Source organism: Sinohyriopsis cumingii, chromosome 12 (genome assembly GCF_028554795.1).
Source record: "Sinohyriopsis cumingii isolate HCF-2022 chromosome 12, ASM2855479v2, whole genome shotgun sequence".
In the NCBI taxonomy this organism is placed as follows: Eukaryota; Metazoa; Mollusca; class Bivalvia; order Unionida; family Unionidae; genus Sinohyriopsis; species Sinohyriopsis cumingii.
This window is the reverse complement of record NC_142972.1, coordinates 69550587-69575298: the sequence shown is the minus strand read 5'-3', so window position 1 is coordinate 69575298 and position 24712 is coordinate 69550587. Positions and strand designations below refer to the sequence as shown.

The following is a 24712-nucleotide window of genomic DNA, read 5'->3' as shown; positions in this document are numbered from 1 at the left end:
AATAATGAGAATTCCACATTAGGGCTGTTTCATATAAAAAAAAAAAAAAAAAAAAAAAAAAAAAACATCAATGTACTCAGGGAGGGAATTTTTTTCTCCTCAAAATATATGCCAGGGTAGTCTGACTATTCAGATAGTAATATGAAAATGATACAATATTCTAATTTGCATCTATGAGTGAGTGCTTCACACTGAAAGCACCTTCCCTGGGGCCTAATTGTTTTACTGGAATGGCCATTATACAAAACATCCAAACTCTGATTATCAATCTGTCATTTTGGCATCACAGGCTATTTCCATTCATGCTATTGAAAAGATAAAAAAAAGAACAAACAACATTATAAAATTAGAATACCTATTTATTAAGTTGCTCATAGTTTTTAAAACAAAGTAATTAATCCAGTTTACCTTTTTCAGTATAGCTTAAAGTCTCAAACAAGTGTTGTATTCACAAGTAATAATAAGTTACCAGTCATGGTAAAAGGTAAAGCTTAAAACAATACAATTAACACACCTGCAAGTAGCAACAGGGGATGATTTTTTCATAATTAAAGAATATATAAAAATGGAATGTTTTCTGCATAATTTGAGTGCAGATTTCAAAAATGAATCCATCTTTATGATATATTTTCAAAAAAATTCACAGGAAGCATTCAAACACATGTACCGTCCACCATTTTTAATATTGGTCTTTGGCAATTTTGAAAAATTCTTTACCTCATATTATTTCAAGCTGAAATTTGCATATTTCTTACATATATTTTATATAGAAATGTTTCGTGAACATTCATCTTTAAGAATAAATGACTTTTTATATGTTCCAGGTAATTCAGAAGCACCCCTCTGCCTTTTTATCAACCCCCCCCCAACTTTTTTGCATGAAATACTATACTTTTGAGTCATACACAAGTTGAAATTATATGTTGCTTTTAAAATGGTATGTTTTTTGCTTAATCTGAGTGTGCAGATTTAAAAAATGAACCCATCTTTACGATATCTTTTCAAATACATTCACAGGAAGCATTCAAACACATGTACTGTCCACCATTTTTAATATTGGTCTTTAGCAATTTTTGAAAATTCTTGACCTCGTGTTATTTCAAGCTGAAATTTGCATATTTCTTACATATATTTTATATAGAAATATTCTGTGAACATTCAGCTTTAAGAATAAATTGACTTTTTATATGTTCCAGGTAATTCAGGAGCCCCCCTGTGCCTTTTTATCACCCCCCCCCCAAACATTTTTGCATGAAATACTATATTTTTGAGTCATACACAAGTTGAAATTATATGTTGCTTATAAAATGGAATATTTTCTGCTTAATTTGAGTGTGCCGATTTCAAAAATGAGCCCATCTTTATGATATCTTTTCAAATAAATTCACAGGAAGCATTCAAACACATGTACCATCCGCCATTTTTAATATTGGTCTTTGGTCACTTTTTGAAAATTCTTGACCTTGTGTTGCTTCATGCTGAAAGTTGCATATTTTTTAATATGGTTATATATAAATGTGTTTTGAACATTCAGCTTCAAGAATAGATTCACTTTATCTATGTTCCAGGTACTTCTGAAGACTTTCTGTGCCTTTTTATCACATGCCCCCTAACATTTTTGCATGAAATAGCATAATCAGTCTAACCAAGTTGAAATTGTATGTTACTCTTAAAACCAATAGTGCATATTCATTACAGTGTTCTTGTACATATATACATTTATCTGAAATCACAATTTAGTAAATAACAATTGCTATTTTAGAATTTAGTTATCATAAGATATATTTGATCAGTTTTCATATCTATAAAATAAAATCAATGACAAAAGGTTTTCCACTAAGTTTTCATTACAATAAGTCAGGATTTCTATAGTGTCAACTTAGGATGGTGCAATATTAAATTTTTGATGTCCTAACTTTGCGATATTTTCTTAATAATTCTGACCACTGTTTTGAGCAATATTACATAGTTCATAAGTAAAGACAACTGTGGTATCAGAGATAGAGAAGAAACTGGCACTGAGTTGGTTCTCAAGAAATATTTATGATTATGTATTTGTTTAAAAGGAGAAATACTACAGACCGATTCTCTATTCCTTGGCTTATGATGACAATATTCATATTGATATTCACAAAATATGGCATGAAAATTTTAAATGAATTTGTTTTCATTAATGAAAAATAGTTGAACTTTTACCTCTTTTCCATCCCAACTAAACATGAACATTTTAATTTAGCACCAGTGTCTCTAGATAAGAATTGTACGTAGAACAGATGGCCTGACATTGATAATATCTCAGTGATCACAATCGCATACATATTAGCAATACGTTTAGTATCACTGAGTCGGTGAGTGATACTCCCATCGAGTCTCTAACCTTGAAAATATATTACACAACAAAAGTTGTACAAATATTTTGTAATACGTTTGATATAATGAATGACAGTACGTCTGTATAATTTGATTCCTTGCCTTAAATGTCTGCCTTTTCATACAGTCAAGTTTTCGTGTGTTTCTGAACCCAAATTATGTCATATTTTTGTCACTGTTTACATTTTGTACGTACCCATGTGCTGGGAAGAGTTACTGTTCTTGCTGGCATGGGTGACCATTGAAAAAGACATAATTCGTGGGTTTTCCGCAAATATTCGCTCACATTTTATCATTATTCTCTTAAAAAGAACTCCAAAGTATTTAAAAAGCAGGTGTAGGTGAGCGTATATGTTCGTTTATTTAGTTTGTCAGTGTTTTGAAAAATTCGTTTTTCGTTTTTTCCTGCTGAATAAGTTGTAGAAATGGCCCAGTGTCATATACGCTAAATATAAACATTTGATCTTTCAACCATGAATACATTCAGATGTAATAATGTCGGCTTTTTACAAATTAAAGCGGAGAAAGTACTGGGTGTAATGAGGTTGACATTTTGAGAAAACATTAATGTTGATCACCAGTGCCCTCTAGCGGCGTCCCCTGTTGCTACTGCAAGTTTTTTTCTTCATTAATACCATTAATTACTGAATTATATCAAACTAAAGTTAAAAAATGAAAATGATTCAAGTTAGGTGAAAATATGAAAATATGAAGAAGAAAGCAAAGTAAAAACAAAAGAGGTAGAATTAATATGCACATCATAGCATCTGAATCTCAATGCTGACCATCTGACCACTGTCCAAATGATGGGCATGTTTCAAAATGATGAATCCTTATTGAAATATAGTTCCAATTTGGTATTTAGTCAAAGCTTGGAATTACAAACTTGAAAACTGCCCTCAGAAAACATAAATGCCCTGTTATCCCCTCTTTTGCAAAACTGAGCCAAAGTCACTGTAGTATGAAATATAGGTACCAATAATCCACTTTGTATAAGGGTGTTGCCCTCATCAAGAGGCCTCTATTCACACTGTCCTGTCACAGGACTCTACAGCTAATGGTACATGATAAACTGACCAAAATGAAAAACTGAAGTGTTCAATTTGAGTCACACTTGTCAACTTTTTTTGGATGGGTGTTGTGCTCACCAAGATGGACTTGCTTACAAAGTTGTATGATCAGGCAGCAAAAGAATGGTTAAGAAACTTAACTTAATATAAAACGTACCAAATCTGGACAAACATGAAGATCAAGGGTTACACTAGATGCCCCTTGTAAATTTAGGACAGTGCATAATAATATTAAGAAATCGGTTTATGTAATATTTGATTATTATGTGTTCATCCAAATATAATATTAGAACATAAGATGATACAGTCAGGGCTGTTCCTTTTAAACATAGATATAGAACCCAGGGAAGAGTTTTTAAAAAAAAAATATGTCAGGTCAGGCTATTCTGATTACAGAGAGTCCATATAAAAATGATACAAAATTCTAAACTGTAGCAATGGGTGACTACTTTATATTGAAGGTGCCTCCCCATGCATATAAATATGTTGTACTGAAAAAGCCCTCACCTATATAATCATAGCTGAGTACACCATTGTTCTAAATACTGACTGTTGACTTTTTACCTTGATACTTACCTAGGTCCAAGATGTTACAAAACTGTACAGAATCTGAACATTTCCAATATGATGAAATCCTTAAATAGATATTGTGCAAAGAAATTTCATAATTCTTCAACAATTTTCTTAGAGTTTCAATGGTACTGGTTTTGTTATGTATTTTCCTTTTAGCAAGAAAAGCATTATAAACTTGGCTAGTGAATCAAGTCTTAATATATCTGGTACAGATTATGCTATTTTTTACAAGAGAAATAAACTCCACCAAGCCTCCTCTTGATTTGGGTGATATGCTATCTATGCAGTGGTCCTTTTGCTGAGTGTCTAAAGAAAGATGTCAAGTGGATAACACTAAATATAACTTGATTATCATATTAACAGGTTGTTTATTTAACTCTGTAACTTCCCAAGTAGAAAATCATAATATTATCTATCTTGATAGTAAAATTTCAAATTATAAAGTTTATGGTGCCAAATATTCTGTACAAGGCTAATTTCCCACCTGTATTTACCAACAAAATGATATATCCAATCTGTTTACCTCTGGACAAACACATACAGTACATTGTGTAAATAAAATCAAATAAAAAAAAGTGCGGGAGAACCGACTACAATGCAATTTCTACAAGAACTAAAAAAGAATCACTTTAAGTTTGGAAGGCAAGAAAATTTCAACCAAGAAAAAATTAACAACAGAACACACACACATGGCATTATACATCAGAATAAAGTAGTACAAATGAAGCAATGGTTTCAAGTTATTGTCAAGTGCAATACATGATTAATGTATGTACCTGCATACAAGTCCAACTACAAACAGAATACACTCTGATCTGCTATCTCGTAATGTGCCAGCAGATCAGGGCCTGTTGTTTGTTCCACTGATTACTGCTAATAAACTGCATAGACCCAGATCTGTCAGTGCATTATGCAACTGCAGATCTGGTTCTGTGTAGTTTGTTTTGGAATTACAGGCAAGTATATAAGTATACAGTAGTGTTATTAAATATAAAAATTTACAATCATTTACATGAGTCCGCTATGGTGGCCTAGTGGTTAGAGTGTCAGCCTAGGATGTTGGGTGGGGGTGGGTGTCGTGTGCATTCAATCCCCGGCCGAGTCATATAAAAGACTTATAAAAATGGTACCAACAGCTGCCTCGCTTGGCACTCAGCATTAAGAGGTTAGTGTTAGGAGTGGTCGGCCTGGTGTCAGGATAATGTGATTGGGTGGGACATGATGCGACATGTCTGTGGCATGATGTCCCAGTGCTAGACTCACTATAAACTGCCACACTGCAGACATCATAGCGATATGACTGAAAAACTGTTAAAGCTACGTTAAAAATCCAAATCACACACACACACACACACATTTACATGATTTACTTTAAATATGACTAGGACTTAAAATAAACTTCACAACTATATAACAACATTTACACTAAACTGCACCCTTCTATATACACTACAATGACTTCACATTTAAAAAATGTTACATCCTTGTTTTCTGACAAGTTTCAGGCGATAAGTTCGAGATTTGAATATCATTCAAGAGTGTAAGATATCAAGATTACAGTCTGGATATTACAATAAACTTGTAAAGTTTCATTTTAAAAAATTAAAATTAAATATGTATTTCTATATACAAGGTAAATACTGTATTATATACATAAACTTTTCATCTGCCCTACATATTTTGTTCTGTAACAGCAGAAAGCTTAAGGTATGAATAACTGTGCTAGTGCAAATATACACTGGAAATGTTCTACAATCAAAAGTTTACTGAAGCAAGTGTAATAAATGGAGTGAACATGATCACCAGGAAAATTGGTATCAACACTACTATTGGTTTACATTATACAGGTGTGAGACCATGTTCCACTTTTACAAAAATGAGTGCAAGAATTGGGTTCGAACTCAAATTTGTATTAAAAAAGTGAGCCATTATACCTTCACTTGGAGTCATACTAAAATCACTAAATATCATAATTACCTTATTGTATTTCTTTAAGCATGGAAAAATTCACATGAATAATTCAAGTATACATTTTCCTGACAATGAGATCCAGCCTTATGCTCAGTATTTCCAGACAATGAGACCCAGCCTTGTGTACAGTGAGTTTCCCATGAGACCCGGCTTTGTGCTCTGAAAGGTTCCTGACAATGAGACCACACCTTGTGCTCAGTTTCATGACTATGAGATTGGTCGTTCTGTCAATGAGATCACACCTTGTGCACTGACTTCCCTGACTATGAGACATAACCTTGTGTTGCGAGTTTCCTGACAAAAAGACCACACCTTGTGCTCAGTTTCCTGACTATGAGATTAGTCTTGTGCTTTGAGTTTCCTGACAATGAGACCCTACCTCGTGCTTAGAGCATTTTTCCTGACTATCAGACTTGCCTTGTGTTCTGAATTTCCTGACAATGAGACCATACCTTTTACTCAATGTTTCCTGTCAATAAGACTAGTCTTCTGCTCTGAGTTTCTTGACTATGAGACTGATGTTGTGCTCTGTGAGTTTCCTGACAATGAAATCCAACCTTGTGCTCAGAGCATTTCCTGACTTGACAATGAGACCACACCTGTTCCCTGATTATGAGACCTGGCCCTGTACTCTGAGACTTTTCTGACAATGAGACTCCACCTTCTTCTCAGTGTTTCCACGACTATAAGACTGGTCTTGTGCTTTGAGAGTTTCCTGACAATGAGACCCCACCTCGTGCTCAGAGCACTTCCTGACTATGAGACTTGCCTTGTGCTCTTAGAGTTTCCTGACAACTGGACCCCACCATGTGCTCAGAGTATTTCCTATGAGACTGGTCTTGTGCTCTCTGAGTTTCCTGAAAATGAAACCCCAGCTTGTGCTCAGAACATTTTCTGACCATGAGACTGGTCTTGTGCTCTCTGAGTTTCCACACAATGAGACCCCACTTTGTGCTCAAAGTTTCCCAACTATGAGACTGGTCTTGTTCTCTGCAAGTTTCCTGATTTTAAGACTTGTCCTTCTGTTCATGGTGAGACCTAACCTTGTACTCTTAACTCATTCGGACCCAGAGGTTTTTGTCTGAAATGTTAGTAGGAAAGACATTTTGGGGGCTATTACTGAATACATTGTAATACATCGACTTTCAACAGATTTTCCATGAGACTAACGCCTAGTTGTATTAGAAACATTGTTTTGCATTGGTTATTTTCCTTGTGCATGATCAGAAGGGTAAAAGTTGGAATTCTTTTTTTTTTCTTCTGCTTAATGGACCCATTATTTTCATATGGAGACCACTCTTTAATCCAAATGCCCACCTTATTCTAGTTTTTGCAAAGGTTCACCTGTCTGTGTGCAGTTCAAACTGGTCTGCCTTAGATCTGAGGCCAAAAGGTCTAAAATCCGGACACAAAATCGCATTCCGACCACGAGCAAATTTTGGGTGAAAAAAAAATGGGTCCGAAAAATTAGGTTTTTCCCTCTCTATTTTGTAGTGCAACTTGAAGTTCCAGATTATTTGGTATCATTGTAGAGCTGTATATGTCTGCTTTTTCGTAATACCACCCACTTTGGTGTATCTTAAATGACCTTGATGCTGCAGAGCTCAGAAACGGGGGATTTGGGGCTGAATGAGTTAAAGCCTTTTGAGCACCAAACTCGAGCTCAAAGTTCTGAACATTAATGTTGAATACTTTTGATTAAAATGAAGTTAGGTTCATAAAACTTTTAAGACCTTTGGTTCATTTACAAATAAGCAACATTTCAATGATACAGATTTACTCCAAGCAGGTTATCAACTCTACATTTTTTCTAGATGTAAAAATTTTCAAGGATTTTATGGCTGCTACAATCCTTAAATCTCCAAAACAAATGATCATTGATTTTTTTTCAATGGAAGCAAATGGACTAATTGTCCAAAATACTAAAGAATTTAATGTTAACATTAAAAAAAAAATTCATTAGATTGGCATATAAAACACACATGCTTCCATTCATTAGTTAGATAAAAAAATTTTACAACCTTGAGAAACAGGTGTTTTTCATCAATTTCTTGTACCTCTTACTGCAAAACATGGGACTCCATGGTCTGCACCTAATTACAGCCCAGCATCTTTAGTCCATATATTTTGACAGTAGGAAATTAACTACATGATACCAAAAGTATATATGTTTTGGTTGAATATAGAACATAGATTAAAGTTTATGACATGTATATGGAAACAAAATCCATTTACAAACCAATGGGAGTATCAAAATATTTAGGACTCTATTTTTTTTAAATCCCACCCCCCCAAAGCAGACACAGGCTATAAAATAATTAGTGGTCCAATACTTGAATTTAAATACAAAGAAAATATAATATTTTTGCATAACCACAAATTTAACCCCAAGAAAATGATCTTGGGGTTTTGAGCTTGAGTTTCTTGCTCAAAGGTTTGAGAAACAGGTATTTATTCTGAGGTCAGTACAACATTATAAATATAAATAGTTTCCTCATGAATTATCTACATTTTTTGTTATCTTCACCTCTGCTGCCATTTTATTAACTAGTTTACAGCCCAGTCAACTGGTTTCTTGTAATCTACATTGTTTTTCACACCAAGAAACTATATTTCATTTACCAGTTTGATCTTAATTGTAATGATGTACATTTCTCCCTGTGTCAACATTGAAAATGCCTGTTCAAAATTTTATCCACCAAAACTTTAATCTTCCAGAATATCACCAATTTCAAATGTGGAATTAACCATAATAATTCACAATAATTCCACAAAGTATGGAATGGTTGGTATGTCTTAAAGAACACACCAAGGAGTCAACCAGGTCTGATCTGATGGTAAGATATGAAAGCTAACTACCAAGCCATTGTCGTTCCTGCCTCCATCAATTGCTTCTTACATGCAGAAAAGCTTAAAGGCTAAAGTCAGGTGACTATGTCTGCTTATGTTTAAATATTATTTGCAATCCAGTTCTATACATAGGTCCATGTCAGTAACAAAATTAGACTATATTACACAAAAAACACAGGGTAGGTGAACCAGTTAATTTTTCTATTAAGTGTCATATCTAATGGTGAATCTAAGAAAGCATCTAAGATACTTACCCAACACAGTTAAAGATTCCTTTTAATCATGCTTCATTAACTCAAAACCATTTTTTGCACCACCCTCGTAAACAGCATGAATTTGGCAAGCACTCATGATAAATGGGGAGTCATAATGGAAAACTGAAGAGTGGCAGAAAGCTGGCATAGCCTATTAGGAACAAGCACCCTTTAAAATGTTATATGATATAAAACTGTCTCAATCACAATTAAGAATTGTACCATTTTCGTTTGCATAGATTAAGTGACATAATTACCATCACCAAAATGTTTGGGAGCAATCACTGAAAATCCTGTTCCACAATAACCAGAGTGGTCAAAACCTGCACAATTCTGAATATATAACACTGATGACAACATTGCAGGAAGTTCAATAATATAAGGGCACCTTGGTCTTACGATAGTAAATCAGCTTCGTTGCTTGACTGAAGGAAGGGAATCAAATGAAAATAAGGAAACCTTAATAAATGGATCCAATTAAGGCTAATGCTATGGGTAGTTACTTAACAATCTTTACAGATTCAATGTAGAGTGCGAGTCTCTGTGTCATTAAAAGAAGAACTATTCCATGGATTTCAAGAACATGATGCTGTGAATGATCTTTAGCTATATATAAATAACATAAACTCAGTGAAATACTACTTATGTGCTTAACAAATCCTAATTTGTGCATTCCTTATGCTAGTTTGCAAAATCATTTTCCCTGTATCACATTAAGACATAATCAGATTAAGAACAAAACTAAGCAACTGCAATGGTTTGCCATCACAAATCCCAATTATAGTTCACACAGATTATTGTTTTTCAAAGACTTTTCCAAGTCTTCTGAAAATATCTAGGAGTATTTTTTCTTATGAAGTTTTAATTTTCACCATGTGATGCTGTTTATCACTCCAAAAATCTGTGCAAAAGAAGAAGAAAAACCACAAAATTAGCACATAAATAGAGAAATAGGATATTACTTGTGTTACTTGATCCAATTACTTTCATCCCTTTTTATGAATTTATCTATTCATTGTTTTTGTAAAATAAGTATAAAAAAAAACTAACCCGATTTGTTTACCAAGTTTTAATACCTTTTATTCCATAAGATATTTTCAAGGAGATCTGGGAAGAATCCTAAAGGAAAAACCAAACTTATAGAATTTCAAGAGTTTGCAAGGCACTCCCTTCAATTCAAGAATTTTTCAAGAATGTACAAACCAAGCCTATACCTTTTGCTGCTGATTTCAAACTGTTTCTATTCCCCACAATCACTAACCCTGGATTTGCAATACAAAATTAAATATTTGGTGCACCTAAAGCTAATTCAGGTATCAAGCCCAGGCTTTATTGCAGATTTCAAACTCTTCTACTCACTCCAAACAATAACACTAGAGTCAAAATACAAAATCAATAAAATATATCATGCACCTTCCTGCAGACATATATGAAGTTCATCAAAATGTATTTAAAAATGTTATGGTCACTGAAACTTCTGTACAACTGGCCTTTAACCTCCTCCCTGACACCCATGGGAATGGAGCCAAGACTTGCATCCCTCTTGATGATCATGACCACTGGGCAACATAACAAAGTTTCATGAATTTCTACAATTTAGGAGGCGCTAACAAATAGATGAAGGGTGTCATAATATTTGTTACAATTTTCAAAAACAAGAGGATTCTCTCAAAGGGGTTGACACTCTACTCTCAAATAAAAAAGTATCTAGAACAAAAAAAGACCATTCTTCATTTTAACTACTGATTATTATAAACATATTCTTGAGATAACAAGATCTTCAAACTGCCATTGCAATGGCCTTATTCAAGGTCAGATTGGCACCATTCTAATGTAGGACCAATTAAACATGACTGTTAGTCTTTTTTGGTGAAAACTCTATGTCAATACAACCATATATTCAAGATTGCCATCATGACAGCCATACTGGGCATAAAGCTGAAGCACTTACATCAACTTACATCAGCTTAAGGAGTCTCCTGATGTAAACCCCATGCTGATATGGCCATAAGTGGCAGATATGACAAGATTTTAAAAGTGGCAACAAGAATATTTTAAAGGTGGCAGCAATACTGGATGTCAGATCAACATAATTTTCCTTTAGGACCAAGAGATGTGTCTTTTGGTGAAAACCCCTTTCAAAGATGGCTGCCATGACAGCAATACTGAGGTCAAATTGGCACCAATTTCATTTAGGACCAACTAGACAACATTAGAAGTCTCTAAGTGAAATCACCATGTTGATAAGACCGTCAATTCAGGAGCAATAGCAACAAGATCTTCTAAATCGCCATTCTAGTGCCATATTTGATTCCTGAGCTGCACCATTTTCATTTTGAACCAATTAAACCTGGGGATAAAAAACACTTGCAAAGTTTCATTTTAATTCTCCAAGTAGTTTAGGATCAGTAGAAATTACAAGCTTGTGCCAGTAGACAGGTTGAAAGTGGACAACAGAATTCCATAAACTGTTCAGGTCTAAGTTAGTAGAGCTAAAACCACTGGGATACTTAAATGATATAAGTGTCAAACGCTTTTAGGGTTTGGTTAAAGCAAATCTAAAACATCTAATTGCATCAGATGTAAAACTGTTGTACTTTCTGCAACAATAATGAATTTTTCAGAATATGTTTTCAAAAATGATATCAATTATGCTGACAAATAAACAGTTGTTGAAAAACTACATCAATCAATATAATTGTGATGCAACTCGTCAATAATCCATATGCAAAAACACCTTTCCTGTCAATACTCCAAAATATTCTGCATAGCTATTGGAAAATGATAATAAAATAAAGACACTAAACCATTAAAACTAATCACACCATTGTGCAGCCCAACAATAATAATTACATTTCATAGCATCTTAATAAAACTGGCCTCAAAATTAAAAACGAAAAGAAAGAGACAACAAATCAGTCTGGTTTTCTCTAAAACTGCATCATATATAATACTTTCCATAGTATTACAGGAAAAATAAAAAAATATATAGTGGCAAGTGCTCTAAAAACAAAATTTAGATTTAAAAAAAAGCTGAACTCAAAATCTAAATTTACCCCCAAAGAGATAAAGCAGTCGTTAGATTCATCTCTGCCATCTGGTGCCATAAAACCTTATTTTCAATAAATCCTGTGAAGTCAATACCAATTTTCATTCATGTCATGGTAATTAAAAATCACACATTTTGATATTAATTAATGATCTGTGTGGACCTGTATGACAGAACCCCTGTTCACTATGAGACATATCCATACAATGAAAGAACTGACCAATAAGATATGAAAATCACAAAAATAGTTACCTATAAAACAGATGAATTGAAAATTATACTAGGCTTATGTGCATTAATTGGTTGACACAATGTAAACACAATACTATTCCAATGTGAAAATAACTTTTTACCAGTGTTTAATGCATTCAATTCTGTTTCAATAAAATCAGTAAAATCTTAACCATCTGTAGGTAGGATACAAAAAGTGTGCTTTAGAGGAGAATTTTTGCCAGCGATGAGGTCTGCCATTAGAATTCTCTATCCCATCTGCAAGCATGTGCAAACCACAATTATCTTCTTCTCGCTAACCACAAAAACATTTGTTGCAAACATATTTGTCTGTGGTTAGAATCCATGTATAATGTATTCTCATGTTACAAGATATGCAGACATGCCACCTTGAATGGAATGAAAATCAGGATGCCAAAGGAAAAAGAATCAGAATTAACGTAAAAATCTATGCTACACATACAGTGAACATCTATCATTTTCCATTTTTTCTTTTATGCTGATATTTAGTGTTAATTCAATTAACTCATTAACCCCTTGTGCCATGATTACGTGCCATGAAGTAGTACCCAACTTCTGAGCACTAAAGCATCAAGATCATTTAAGATGCACCAAAGTGGGCCATATTACAGAAAATCAGATGAAGCTCTACAATGGTACTACATACCGGTAATCTAATTTCTTTTTAAAACAAAAAATTTGCTTGTTGTGAGAATCAGATTTTGTGTCCAGATTTGAGACTTTTTGGCCTGAGATGTGAGGCAGACCAATGCAAACTTAACACAGACAGCTGAACCTTAGTAAAAAGTAGGATAAGTTGGGGATTTGTTGAAAAAATGTAGCCAGGACAGGACAATGATGGGTTCCATAAGCCAAACCTTCCCCCCCCAAAAAAAAACAAACAAACAAGCATCCAACTTTTACCCTTCTCCATATGTGCAAGTAAAATAGCTTATGAAAGATGACACTGTTGATGTTGCTGTTCTGGTGTTTAATGCCATTTTTCAGCACAAGATAGGCTATACATGGCGGCCAGTATAACTGGTGGAGGAAGACCCCTGGAAAACCCAGGGAAGAACCACTGACCCACGAGAAGCTACTGGCAGGCTTTCCCATGTACCCACGCTAGCCGAGCCTTGGACTCGAACCCACGCAGACAGAGGTGAGATGGCAGTGATCCGGAATGGTGAGCGCTTTAGACCACTCAGGGCTCCGAAAGATGACACAACTAGGCATCTGGCTAAACGAAAATCATATTCAGATGTAGCCCCCAAATGGGTGTTCAACTCCTATCTGCAGGGGTTAATGAGTTATGACTAAATATCAGCATACAAGATGAAAATGGATAAATATTTTCATGGTAGGACTAGTGCATTTATCGCAGAATTTCTGCATCATTTTGGCTCTCAATGTACAGCCATCACAAATCAGATGGTATTTGTTAAAAGTTTTAGGCATCTTGAACAATTCAGGAAATTGGGATTTTTGAATCTTTCAACAAATATTCAGGATGATCTGGAGTAAATTAGGATAAGTTGCAGGTTTGTATATGCATACATGACGAGTGCCTGACTTTACTTATTGCATATGAGCTTTTCTACCTTCAAGTTAAATACATTTGTCGAAATTCAAGATCAACCTATTCCATGGGGAAAAGAAGTGAATGCAGATCAAATAAGGTAGTTCTAGTTTCTGCTGGTAATACCCTCCAATGCTTCTTACGCTTGGTCCCAGTTCAAGGAGGCACATGGTGATGAGATGCCACTGGACTGTCCTTTGTTATGCACTATCTCAGGGAATGCATGACGATGAGAAGACAGCTGACTGTCCTTTGTTATGCACTCTTTCAGGGAATGCATGACAATGAGAAGACATCCGACTGTCCTTTGTTATGCACTCTCTCAGGGAATGCATGACGATGAGAAGACATCTGAATGTCCTTTGTTATGCACTCTCTCAGGGAATGCATGACGATGAGAAGACATCTGACTGTCCTTTGTTATGCACTCTCTCAGGGAATGCATGACGATGAGAAGACATCTGATTGTCCTTTGTTATGCACTCTCTTAGGGAATGCATGACAATGAGAAGACATCTGAATGTCCTTTGTTATGCACTCTCTTAGGGAATGCATGACAATGAGAAGACATCTGACTGTCCTTTGTTATGCACTCTGTATCAGGATGAGCAAGGTGAAGAGACACCATCGGACTGTCCTTGGTTATGCACTCTTGAGAGAAATGCATCAATGTCCAGGCTCTGCAGCTTTGACATTACATCTGGTTTCTTTTCTTTTTTAGGCTGTTTGACCTTCTTGGACTAAAAAGATAAATAAAATGTTGTTAGATAAATATTTCCAAATATTTTGGGATGAAGCACTTAACTGTTTTACAGAAAAGCTGGATAATGTCATACCTTTCGTATTATTTACTTCCATGATGTGATACAGCTATGGAGATCTGATTCACTGCAACATATGGCTGTGACATAAAATATTAGTCCCATGACATCACCAAATCATATAAACATGTGCATATCTCCATACCATGCTGTATAACCCACACTCTGCAGTGAACAGGATATAAATTTACACATAAACAAGCTGTATAACTCTCACAGTGCAGTGTATTTAATACACATTTACACATAAACATGCAGTAAAATGCACACCCTGCAGTGTACAGGATAAACATTTACACATAAAAAAGTTGTATAACTCTCACCCTGCAGTGTATTTAATACATTAACACACAAACATGCAGTATAATGCATACCATGCAGTGTACAGGAGATACATTTACACATAAACAAGCTGTATAACTCACCCTGCAGTGTATTTAATACACATTTACACATAAACATGCAGTAAAATGCACACCCTGCAGTGTACAGGATACACATTTACACATAAACAAGCTGCATACATGGAAGCCTCACACTACAGTATACTGGATACACATTTACACATAAAGCAGTAAAACTCACATCCTACTGTGTACTGGATACACATTTACACATACACAAGCTGTATAACTCACACCACGCAGTTTAGTGGATACTCAGTGATAGTTCCAGCATTCAACAAGATTTTCAAAGGGCAAAGTAAAGATCATTTTAAGTTTTTGGTGAAAACCATGAAATAATGATCATTTATTAAGGGGAATTATGACACCATGTTCATTTAGAACAAACTAGGTATCATAAAATTCCTACTGTTGAAAACCCAATGCTGATATATCCACCAATTTGGAAGGTTAACAATAATTTCAACATAGTCATCATGGTGGCCACATTGATGGTTAGTCATTTCCATTTAAGACCAACCAGACACCATAAGAACTCCTCTAATGAAAACTCCATATCAAAATGACTTTCTGTTTAAAGCAGCTGTGAAAATAAGATTTTCAACATGGTCACATATTGGACAGCAGATCAATACCATTTTAATTTGGGTCTTTTACATGTTGTGAAAATCACATGATGATATGACCATTCATTCAGAAGCAGTGATAACAAGATTTTCAAGCTGGTCACTGTGCTAGCTACATCAGACCTCATATCGGGCACCATTTTCATTTAGAACCAACTAGACCTCGTAAGAAGCTGATATAACTGTCCATTCAGGAAATGTAGCTATAACAATATTTTCATGATCAAGATGATACAAGACCAAATTTGTCAAAATTCTCTTGAATAGGTTTTGAGAAGAGGTCATTTATAATTTTTGGCCATAGGACATCAGAATGAAACCAGTTTCATTTAGGACCAACTAGACATTAAAAGAAGTCTTTTAGTTAAAACTTCATGTTGATACAACCATCCATTCAGAAGGAGTAGCTAATGCAAGATTTTCAAGTTGCCCACTGTGCGGCAGCCAAGCTGGAAGTCAGATCAGTACCATTTTAATTACAGACCAAACAGACGTCACAAGAAGTCTATTTGGTGAAAACACAATATCAGTATGACTTTCTGTTCAGGTGGAGTTGCAATAAAGACTTTCAAGAAAACTGCCATGGTGGCCATACTGGATGTCAGATTGGCACTATTTTTATTTTTAGGACCAACCAGACATCATAAGAATTCCTTAAGTGGAAACCCCATGTTGATAGGTCTATCCATCATATATAGGAGCCATAGCAATAAAAATATTTTCAAGATGGCTATTGTGATGGCAATATTCAAAATCAGATCAGCACCATTTTCATTTAGGACCACTTAGATACTTTAAGAAGTCTTTTAGTGAAAACACCTCCCCCATGTCGATTGTTGATATGACATTATGTCATGAGGAGTATCAATAGCAAGACTGGATGTCCAAGCAGTACAACTTTAATTAGACCATGGGATGAATGTGTGCGTGTAAAGTTTCAAGGCAATCCACCAAGTAGTTCAGAAGGAATAGTGGTAACACACTTATGCTAGTGGATGGACAGGCAACAGATAAAGGACCATTCAGTAAGATTTTCTGGTCTGTTCTTTTTGGGGAAACAAGTCACCACTAAATAGTTATCCAACATGATCAGGAATGACTTCTCGCAGATTCAGTCCTTCTATGGATACTGGTGGCATACTTATACATTTTGTACAACACTATTATGGATGGATCTATACAAAAACCCCATGTGCTTGAACTTACAGACCCGAAGACCATGGTGGCCATACTGGATGTCAGATTGGCACTATTTTTATTTTTAGGACCAACCAGACATCATAAGAATTCCTTAAGTGGAAACCCCATGTTGATAGGTCTATCCATCATATATAGGAGCCATAGCAGTAAAAATATTTTCAAGATGGCTATTGTGATGGCAATATTCAAAATCAGATCAGCACATTTTCATTTAGGACCACTTAGATACTTTAAGAAGTCTTTTAGTGAAAACACCTCCCCCCATATCAATTGTTGATATGACATTATGTCATGAGGAGTATCAATAGCAAGACTGGCTGTCCAAGCAGTACAACTTTAATTAGACCATGGGATGAATGTGTGCATGTAAAGTTTCAAGGCAATCCACCAAATAGTTCAGAAGAAATAGTGGTAACACACTTATGCTAGTGGAAGGACAGGCAACAGATAAAGGACCATTCAATAAGATTTTTTGGTCTGTTCTTTTTGGGGAAACAAGTCACCGCTAAATAGTTATCCAACATGATCAGGAATGACTTCTCGCAGATTCAGTCCTTCTATGGATACTGGTGGCATACTTATACATTTTGTACAACACTATTATGGATGGATCTATACGAAAACCCCATGTGCTTGAACTTACAGACCCGAAGGCCACAAAACCACCACGTGCCTGGACTTACAGACCCGAAGGCCATGCTCAGACATGAGGGCGGATTTGCTCCATCTAGGCTGCCTAAAACTGGGAGTATGGTCCCCCACTGTATCATAATTTCTAATAAGGATTTAAAACTGCGGCAATAGCACCTTATTTCTTTGTCTTGAATGACTTTTGAAAAACTGTAGTCCATATAACCTCAGACCATATGGCATACACACTGCATGTTACTGAAGAAGTGCATTTTGTAAATGCAAGACGTGACTCGTGCATGTCTTTGGAAACCTTTAATTTGTTGCATTTATTGCACTTCATCTATAGGTTTCACTAAAACAAGATAAAACAAAACACACAAAATTACAAATTAAAAAGGCAGCATGTTAATAAGTCAGTAAAACAATACCCATTACTAACTTGGTGAGCAAACAATAGCAGTGTACATGAAACCAGAAATAACTACATGCATCAATGATAGTGTGTTGTACCATATTGTCAAAAACTGACCAAGTCTGAAAAGTGAAAGATTTAACAAAATATTTGCAAAATTCAACCAATTTAGGAATGAAGATTATTCCAAATAAATTCCAAATCCTGAATGGATGGTTTGAATGAACTTAAATTTGACTTGAGTTGTGTTGAGGTGTCTCATGTGATGTTGTTTTACAGAAGCAAAGATTAAAAACTGATAACACATTTGGTCACATGAGGTGCTAATTGACATAAATTAATGCCCTTTAACCATATATGATGTAGAATTTTTTAAATCTTTTGTAGGGCTGGATTTTGGGAGGTAGTAGGTTTATGTCCTTAACGTAATGTGATCAGGGAATTAACTTAAAGGAGAAATTTATGAGGCTGGCACAGACAGGATGGTTATCTATGGGAAGTAGGGGTGGAAAGTCAGTGATGATTTCTGGGATGCTTAGAAAAAGAGAAACCTTGCTTCCTATTCTTTTACTCAAATGCTGCAAGAAATCTGATTGAGACTGAAACTGTTGCTGCTGTGCAGTGTTTAGTCTCCTCAAATTTGCTGAAGCCATCAACTGATGTGCAGCTTGGTTAATTAACTTTGCAATATGTCTGTCTCCCATGCATCATTAATGCTGAATTTTTCAGCAGTGTAAAATCATTAGTCACCGAAATGATCATCAAAACTGCCACCACATTTCACACCAACTAGATGGCAGTGTAAACATGATGATCTACCTTTAAATAGTCATATGTCATGTTAAACTGCAGTGTTTTCATCCAAGGTCACTAACTTGGTATGATACATTTTTGAGTGTGTGCAGTACAAGCTTGATGAGAAGGACGTTGGTAACTGGCTTTCTTAAAAGAAAATCTTAAGAGTTCCCTAGGTCCCATATCTCGTAAGAAAGATGATGAGATATCTTTGATCTTTGCCAACTGTGGCAATTGACAGAATTATGAATATTTTTCATCTTCCAAGACTGCAGAATCAATAATCTTCTAGCTTTATCTTGAAGACCATGGCAGTGGACACAAAGGAATGTGCAAACCACACACAGAGTGATCAGAATTGTACCCTGACCCTGCACTCACTGTGGGGGCTGTCCTTCTTAGGCACTGTTTCTGTGTCCATGCAGAGCATCTCCTGCAGCATGAAAGAGGCAGTGCCAGCATCTCTTTGTGGTTGCATGGTATCTACCTAACGGATATGCTTTGAATTACTGGCCTGTTGGTTGAATTGGCAGCTGAAGAAGCTACAGGTCTTGTCTTGTCAATATGAATTGCAGGAAGTGTACAGAAGTGACTGGATGGGTGTCAATCACCTGGATAGGGAGTTCGGTAGCCAGCTAAACATTTGGCTTTAAAATGGCCTGGTAAAATATGTGGCAAAATGGATCCCTATATGACTCTGCATACCATGGAACATCTGACTGGTATGTACCATGGCTAACCAATGTGATGGCCACTGTCAGACAGCTGAACTGGCTGGTCAATATTTTACAAAAATTAATATCTATCATACTGTAGGTTGCATATTGCAATATGTATCAAGACAAGCTATAAGCATATCATTTCACACAGTTATACATACCTATATTGTGTATAACTTTTAGTGCATGACTGAAGATTGCAATGAGCTATAAATAGGTGTTTACAAGATTTAAAATAAATCTTAAAAATGAACCTGTTGACATGTTTGGGGTAGTTTCCCACTGGATGGTTAAGACAGGTGGATTCTGTATGGAGATGTATTATGAAATATGTCATGTGGGAGTTATTGTGACACAGATCAAGCAGGAAAATACTGTGATGTATATAAGGCAAAGTGGTAAATTAATTAATTCCTATGTTCTTGTTTATAATCAGTCTGCAGATGTATTTAATGTTGTTTTTAGATATAATTTAAGAGGACTCATTTGTTTGGATTATTCATTGGAATAACAAAGTACTCATTGACTTTGGACTAAAATAATAATCTCGAATTACTGTGAATTCATATGTAGGATTGTTGGACAATGCTATTGTAGTATATCAAGACTTTTGGCACAACAGCATATTTAAGGATATTGGTACATCAGCATATTCAAGGACTGGAATTCATTTGGAACTCTCCTCTTTTGGATTTGTGATAGAACTTTTTGGGATTATTTTAGCATTAATTCATAACACTATTGGTTCCACATAATTTTCATTTTATAACTTAGAGAATGAAATTATTTATCTGTATACAACTTGTTGGTTTTGCTTCTTTCTGTTAGTTCAAGACCACAGAGTCATAACAACAACTATGTGCAAAAAATAACAATAAGCATCAATAATATATTGTTAGAGCACAGGCAGAAAAACAAAGTCAACAACTGCAATAATGTTCATACAATATTGATCAAAAATAACAAAAATGTGCAACATGTTGCAAATCCATTAACAGAAAATACTATACTGACAAGTGTATTCTGAAAATTCAAGTGGCATGAAGATCATATTAAGCAAACTCTTGAACTGGTACATATCTGGTTTGAGGGTAGCCACCTAGCAGAGGTAATGGTAGGTAATATGCACAAGTTCTTTCCTTTGTATGGTATATAAATGGAAAGATTAAATTTTGTTGTCTTTCTGGAAGGGGGATATATTCTAGTGGTAGTGGTGTTTTTTCCTAACATTAATGTGATTGGAGAAATCAATGAATTCACAATATTTATCACCTGATGCATCATCAGATATATATAACAATGAAACTTACTGGTTGCACATCACACTGCTGAAGGGCTTCTCCGAAACTTCGCTTCTGACCTCTTTGCTGAGAATTTTGTGACTCCTGCTGGTTTTCCTTGGTCAGACATTCACCTAATGAAATGGTGGAATGATTTCTTTCAAGAGATACAGGCATGCTTTGTAATGGACTTTTTAATTTTGTCAATGGAGAAGTGAGTACTTTATGAGGTGTGGATGCCCTTTTTCTTGGAGTTTTGATCTTGGTGTGAGTTTTCAGTTCACTAGGGTTACTTCCCTTGCTGGAAGGTGATGGCTGTGTAATAATCAAGTTCATCACATTTGGTTTCTGTGATGAATTTAGTTCCCAAGGTTTCTCACGCTCATTTTTCTTAGGAGTCAGGCCAAGTTTTTCTAAAACTTCACACTTTCTAGGTGTTTCATCACTGCCACCAACAACCGAGTTGGGAGTTGATGTCTTAACAGACTCAAATATTTGTTTCATTAGGCTTGATGTTGAAAGACCTTTTCTAAAATGAGATGTTTCAAATATTGATTCATTGTTTTCACTCTGATGTTGATCCATATGGAAGACATGGCTAGAGATTGATAGTGTGTCATCATTCTGATTAGGTACTGGGCTTTCTGATATTGACCGACAAGCATTTTCAATTTCTTCCTCTGATATATGATTAGTTTCCTTATTAATCCCTTTCATCATGTTTTCTTGTTCTAAAGGTATATATTTCAACTGTTCTCCATTTTCTTTACCATCCAATGCTTTTACATTCTCAAAGCTGTTCCTTTTTACATTATTTTCCTCTTTATCATCCACATAAATATTGTCAATGGGTATTCTTACACCAGGAGTCAGAATTACTCTCAGTTCTTTGGGACATGGTGAGGTAATGTATGCAGATTCTTTACATTTCTTCTCACTTTCTTTAAGTTGGACAAAGTCAACAACCAAATTTTCTGCATGTAAATTTTTGTCTTTAGAAGTCTTCTTAGATTTTAACACTTTGTCAGGGTTACGTTTTGCAGTTCTGGTACACAACTTGTCATCTAGAACCTGCAAATCACTAGTATCTGAGGATGATTTTGCCGTTTCATCCAATTTCTTCCTATTTCTGTTATTTATGGAGTCCATGGACTTGCCAGCTTTTTTATTCCTCCTACCTGTACTTGGGGATTTCAGAGACACTTTCCAGTTTTTGCAAGAATTGGTGAGTGTGGAGCTTTTGAGAAAAAGTGTAGAATCTTTGTCAGAATCAGGTTTACTTGTCCTGCGTTTTGATTTTGATTTTGGGGTGGATGGCAATGTCTTATAATTCATTTGTTTTTTACTTTTTTCATCCTCCCCAGTCTCCTTGGGTTCTTTCAATGGCTGACCAGCAGTTTCTTTCTCCGAATCTAATGGACCATTTTCTTTGCCAACACTGCTACACTCCATGGTCTTTTTGAACAATGACACTCGTTTTGATTTGGAGGGTTGACCATCCTGACCAACACTATTACTCTGGGACATATTACTATACTCTTCCCGCTCACTCTTTCTCATTGATTTCTTTTTATGATAATCATTAGATTTAAAACTTGTTTTTGAAAATTCCTCACTTGTGTCCTTATTAGTTCTTCTGTGTGTTTTCTTAGTTTCTTTTGTATCTTTCTTAATGGCATTTTGATTCTTGTCAGACTTTTTATTAAACCTTTGGTTGCAATGTTGTGCTTCCACATCTGTTTCATCAATACATATTTCAAGTGAACCTGGATCAGAACTTGAATTTAATGCCATTTTTTCCTCATGTTCAGTGGGATTGGCATTTGGAACACCATTAAAAGCAGTACTATCTGAGCTGCCTTTCTTCTTTCTACCACTTTTGGGGGAAGCTGTTCTTGTTGCACCTCTTTTTGGCATCACCCTTTTAGGCTTTGATACGCTTGACATTTTGGGAAATGCTTTCTTGTCTACTGTTGTCATCCCTGCTACCTCCTGCTTCTTTTTTCTGCTATATAATGTCCTTTTGAACTTACCAAGTCCCACCACAACTTCCTCATTCTCTGAGTTTCGCCTACCCCTCCCAAATCCTGGCATCCTGAGCTCTCCAGGGCTCAAGTTGCTATTCGTAACTAATTTTGGTTTGCTCATAAAGGTTGCAGGGCCTGTCAGCTTACACACGGCAGTTTCTTTGTCACTTTGCTTCAAATCTCTACATTTATTTGTGGCTACCTCCCCATTCTCTCTTTCAACTACTTCAGTATCATCTTCACAATTATCTGTAGCTACTCCTTCAATATTTGTTTCCCCAGAGCTAGGCTTTGCCTTAGCATCACCAGTCACTTGATTTTCAAACATATTTCCATCTGTTTTTATATTTTTACTCTGTTCTTGTTTTGCATGGAGAACTTTTACACAAGATGTTTTTGACTGCCCAAAATCTAAAGCCCGTACATGTATGCCTTTCTTCTTAGTACATAACAACCCCAATGGATATGCAATAAGTTTATCTGATGAATCAAGACTTTTCCTTTCAGATGGAGAGATTTCACTTTCCAGTACATCAGATGCTGGACAAGATTTTGGCACTGGTTCTGCATTTTCAAGAGCTACAGTTTCTTGCTGTGAACTTTGCTCATCATCACTCACCTCTGGAACATAGGTTGGTAACACAAGTCCTTCATACGAACCTGAAGCAGTTGTTGATGTACTATTATATTCCAGTGCCATTTTTCCAGGCAGACTGGCCACATGCTTATGGTTTGTGCCACAGGTTTTGGTGGTAACAGTGGTGATAGTGGATGCAACTGTGGATATTACAGATAACTTGGTGTTTGTTTCCAAATTTTCTGACCAAATCTGGACATTATCCTGACAACTGGTTATTGTACCACTAACTGTTTCCAATTCTGCACCATGTTCATAACCCATGATTGGAATCTGAATGAGACTTTTTCCTCCTGGAGATAGGATGACAAGTTTATGGTTTATAATGTTGACATCTGATGCATTTATTGACAATGGTTGTGTTGAATTTGATGGTCCAGAAGTCATCACAACAACCTGATGGGAAGCAGCAACATCAGATGTAACTGAAAGGACAAAAAATAAATTAATCAATATTAGGTCTCATATTCAGCAATAATGAGTAGAACATAACATTTGTCTCATTAAAATACATTCTGAATCAATAATACACATGGCAAAATCCATTAAAAAAAAAACAAAGACAGATTTAGCTGCTTCTGGTCATAACAGGTGTTATTTTATATTTGAACAGATGATAAGTACCTCACAGTCCTGTGGTAATGAACTCAGATTAAATTAACTCATTAAATCCAAGCAGTAAAACATTTATTCTCAAGTTCCAGTGTGTTCAAGGCTATTTAGTTCTACCAGTTCCAGTGTGTCCAAGGCTACTGAGTTGCCCAGTCAAGGATGGGGTGTAATTATACCAGTTACAGTGTGTCCAAGCTATTTAGTTCTACCAGTTCCAGTGTGTCCAAGGCTACTGAGTTGCCCAGTCAAGCACGTGGTGTAATTATACCAGTTCCAGTGTGTTCAAGGCTATTTAGTTCTACCAGTTCCAGTGTGTCCAAGGCTTCTGAGTTGCCCAGTTAAGGATGTGGTGTAACTATACCAGTTCCAGTGTGTCCAAGACTATCTAGTTGCCCAGTCAAGGATGCGGTGTAATTAAACCAGTTCCAGTGTGTCCAAGGCTATTTAGTTCTACCAGTTCCAGTGTGTCCAAGGCTACTGAGTTGCCCAGTCAAGCATGTGGTGTAATTATACCAGTTCCAGTGTGTTCAAGGCTATTTAGTTCTACCAGTTCCAGTGTGTCCAAGGCTTCTGAGTTACCCAGTTAAGGATGTGGTGTA

At 35.7% G+C, this 24712-nt stretch overlaps 2 protein-coding genes across 2 annotated transcripts in view; one reads left to right on the top strand and one right to left on the bottom strand.

Annotated features, from left to right (window-relative positions):
• LOC149786676 (solute carrier family 67 member A2-like) overlaps positions 1-23501 on the top strand; it is a 60699-nt gene extending 37198 nt beyond the window's left edge. The window contains exon 7 of the transcript XR_016425013.1: positions 23372-23501. The gene's annotated coding sequence lies outside the window, so the exon portion shown is untranslated. The remainder of the gene's footprint in view (positions 1-23371) is intronic.
• The window catches only part of LOC149786675 (uncharacterized), a 56142-nt gene continuing 31768 nt past the window's right edge, over positions 339-24712 (bottom strand). Inside the window, exons 3-4 of the mRNA XM_089975961.1 lie at positions 20868-23926; positions 339-14687 (exon numbers count right to left, since the gene is read on the bottom strand). Coding sequence (XP_089832087.1) covers positions 14547-14687; positions 20868-23926 — 3200 coding nt within the window. The 3' untranslated portion in view covers positions 339-14546. The remainder of the gene's footprint in view (positions 14688-20867; positions 23927-24712) is intronic.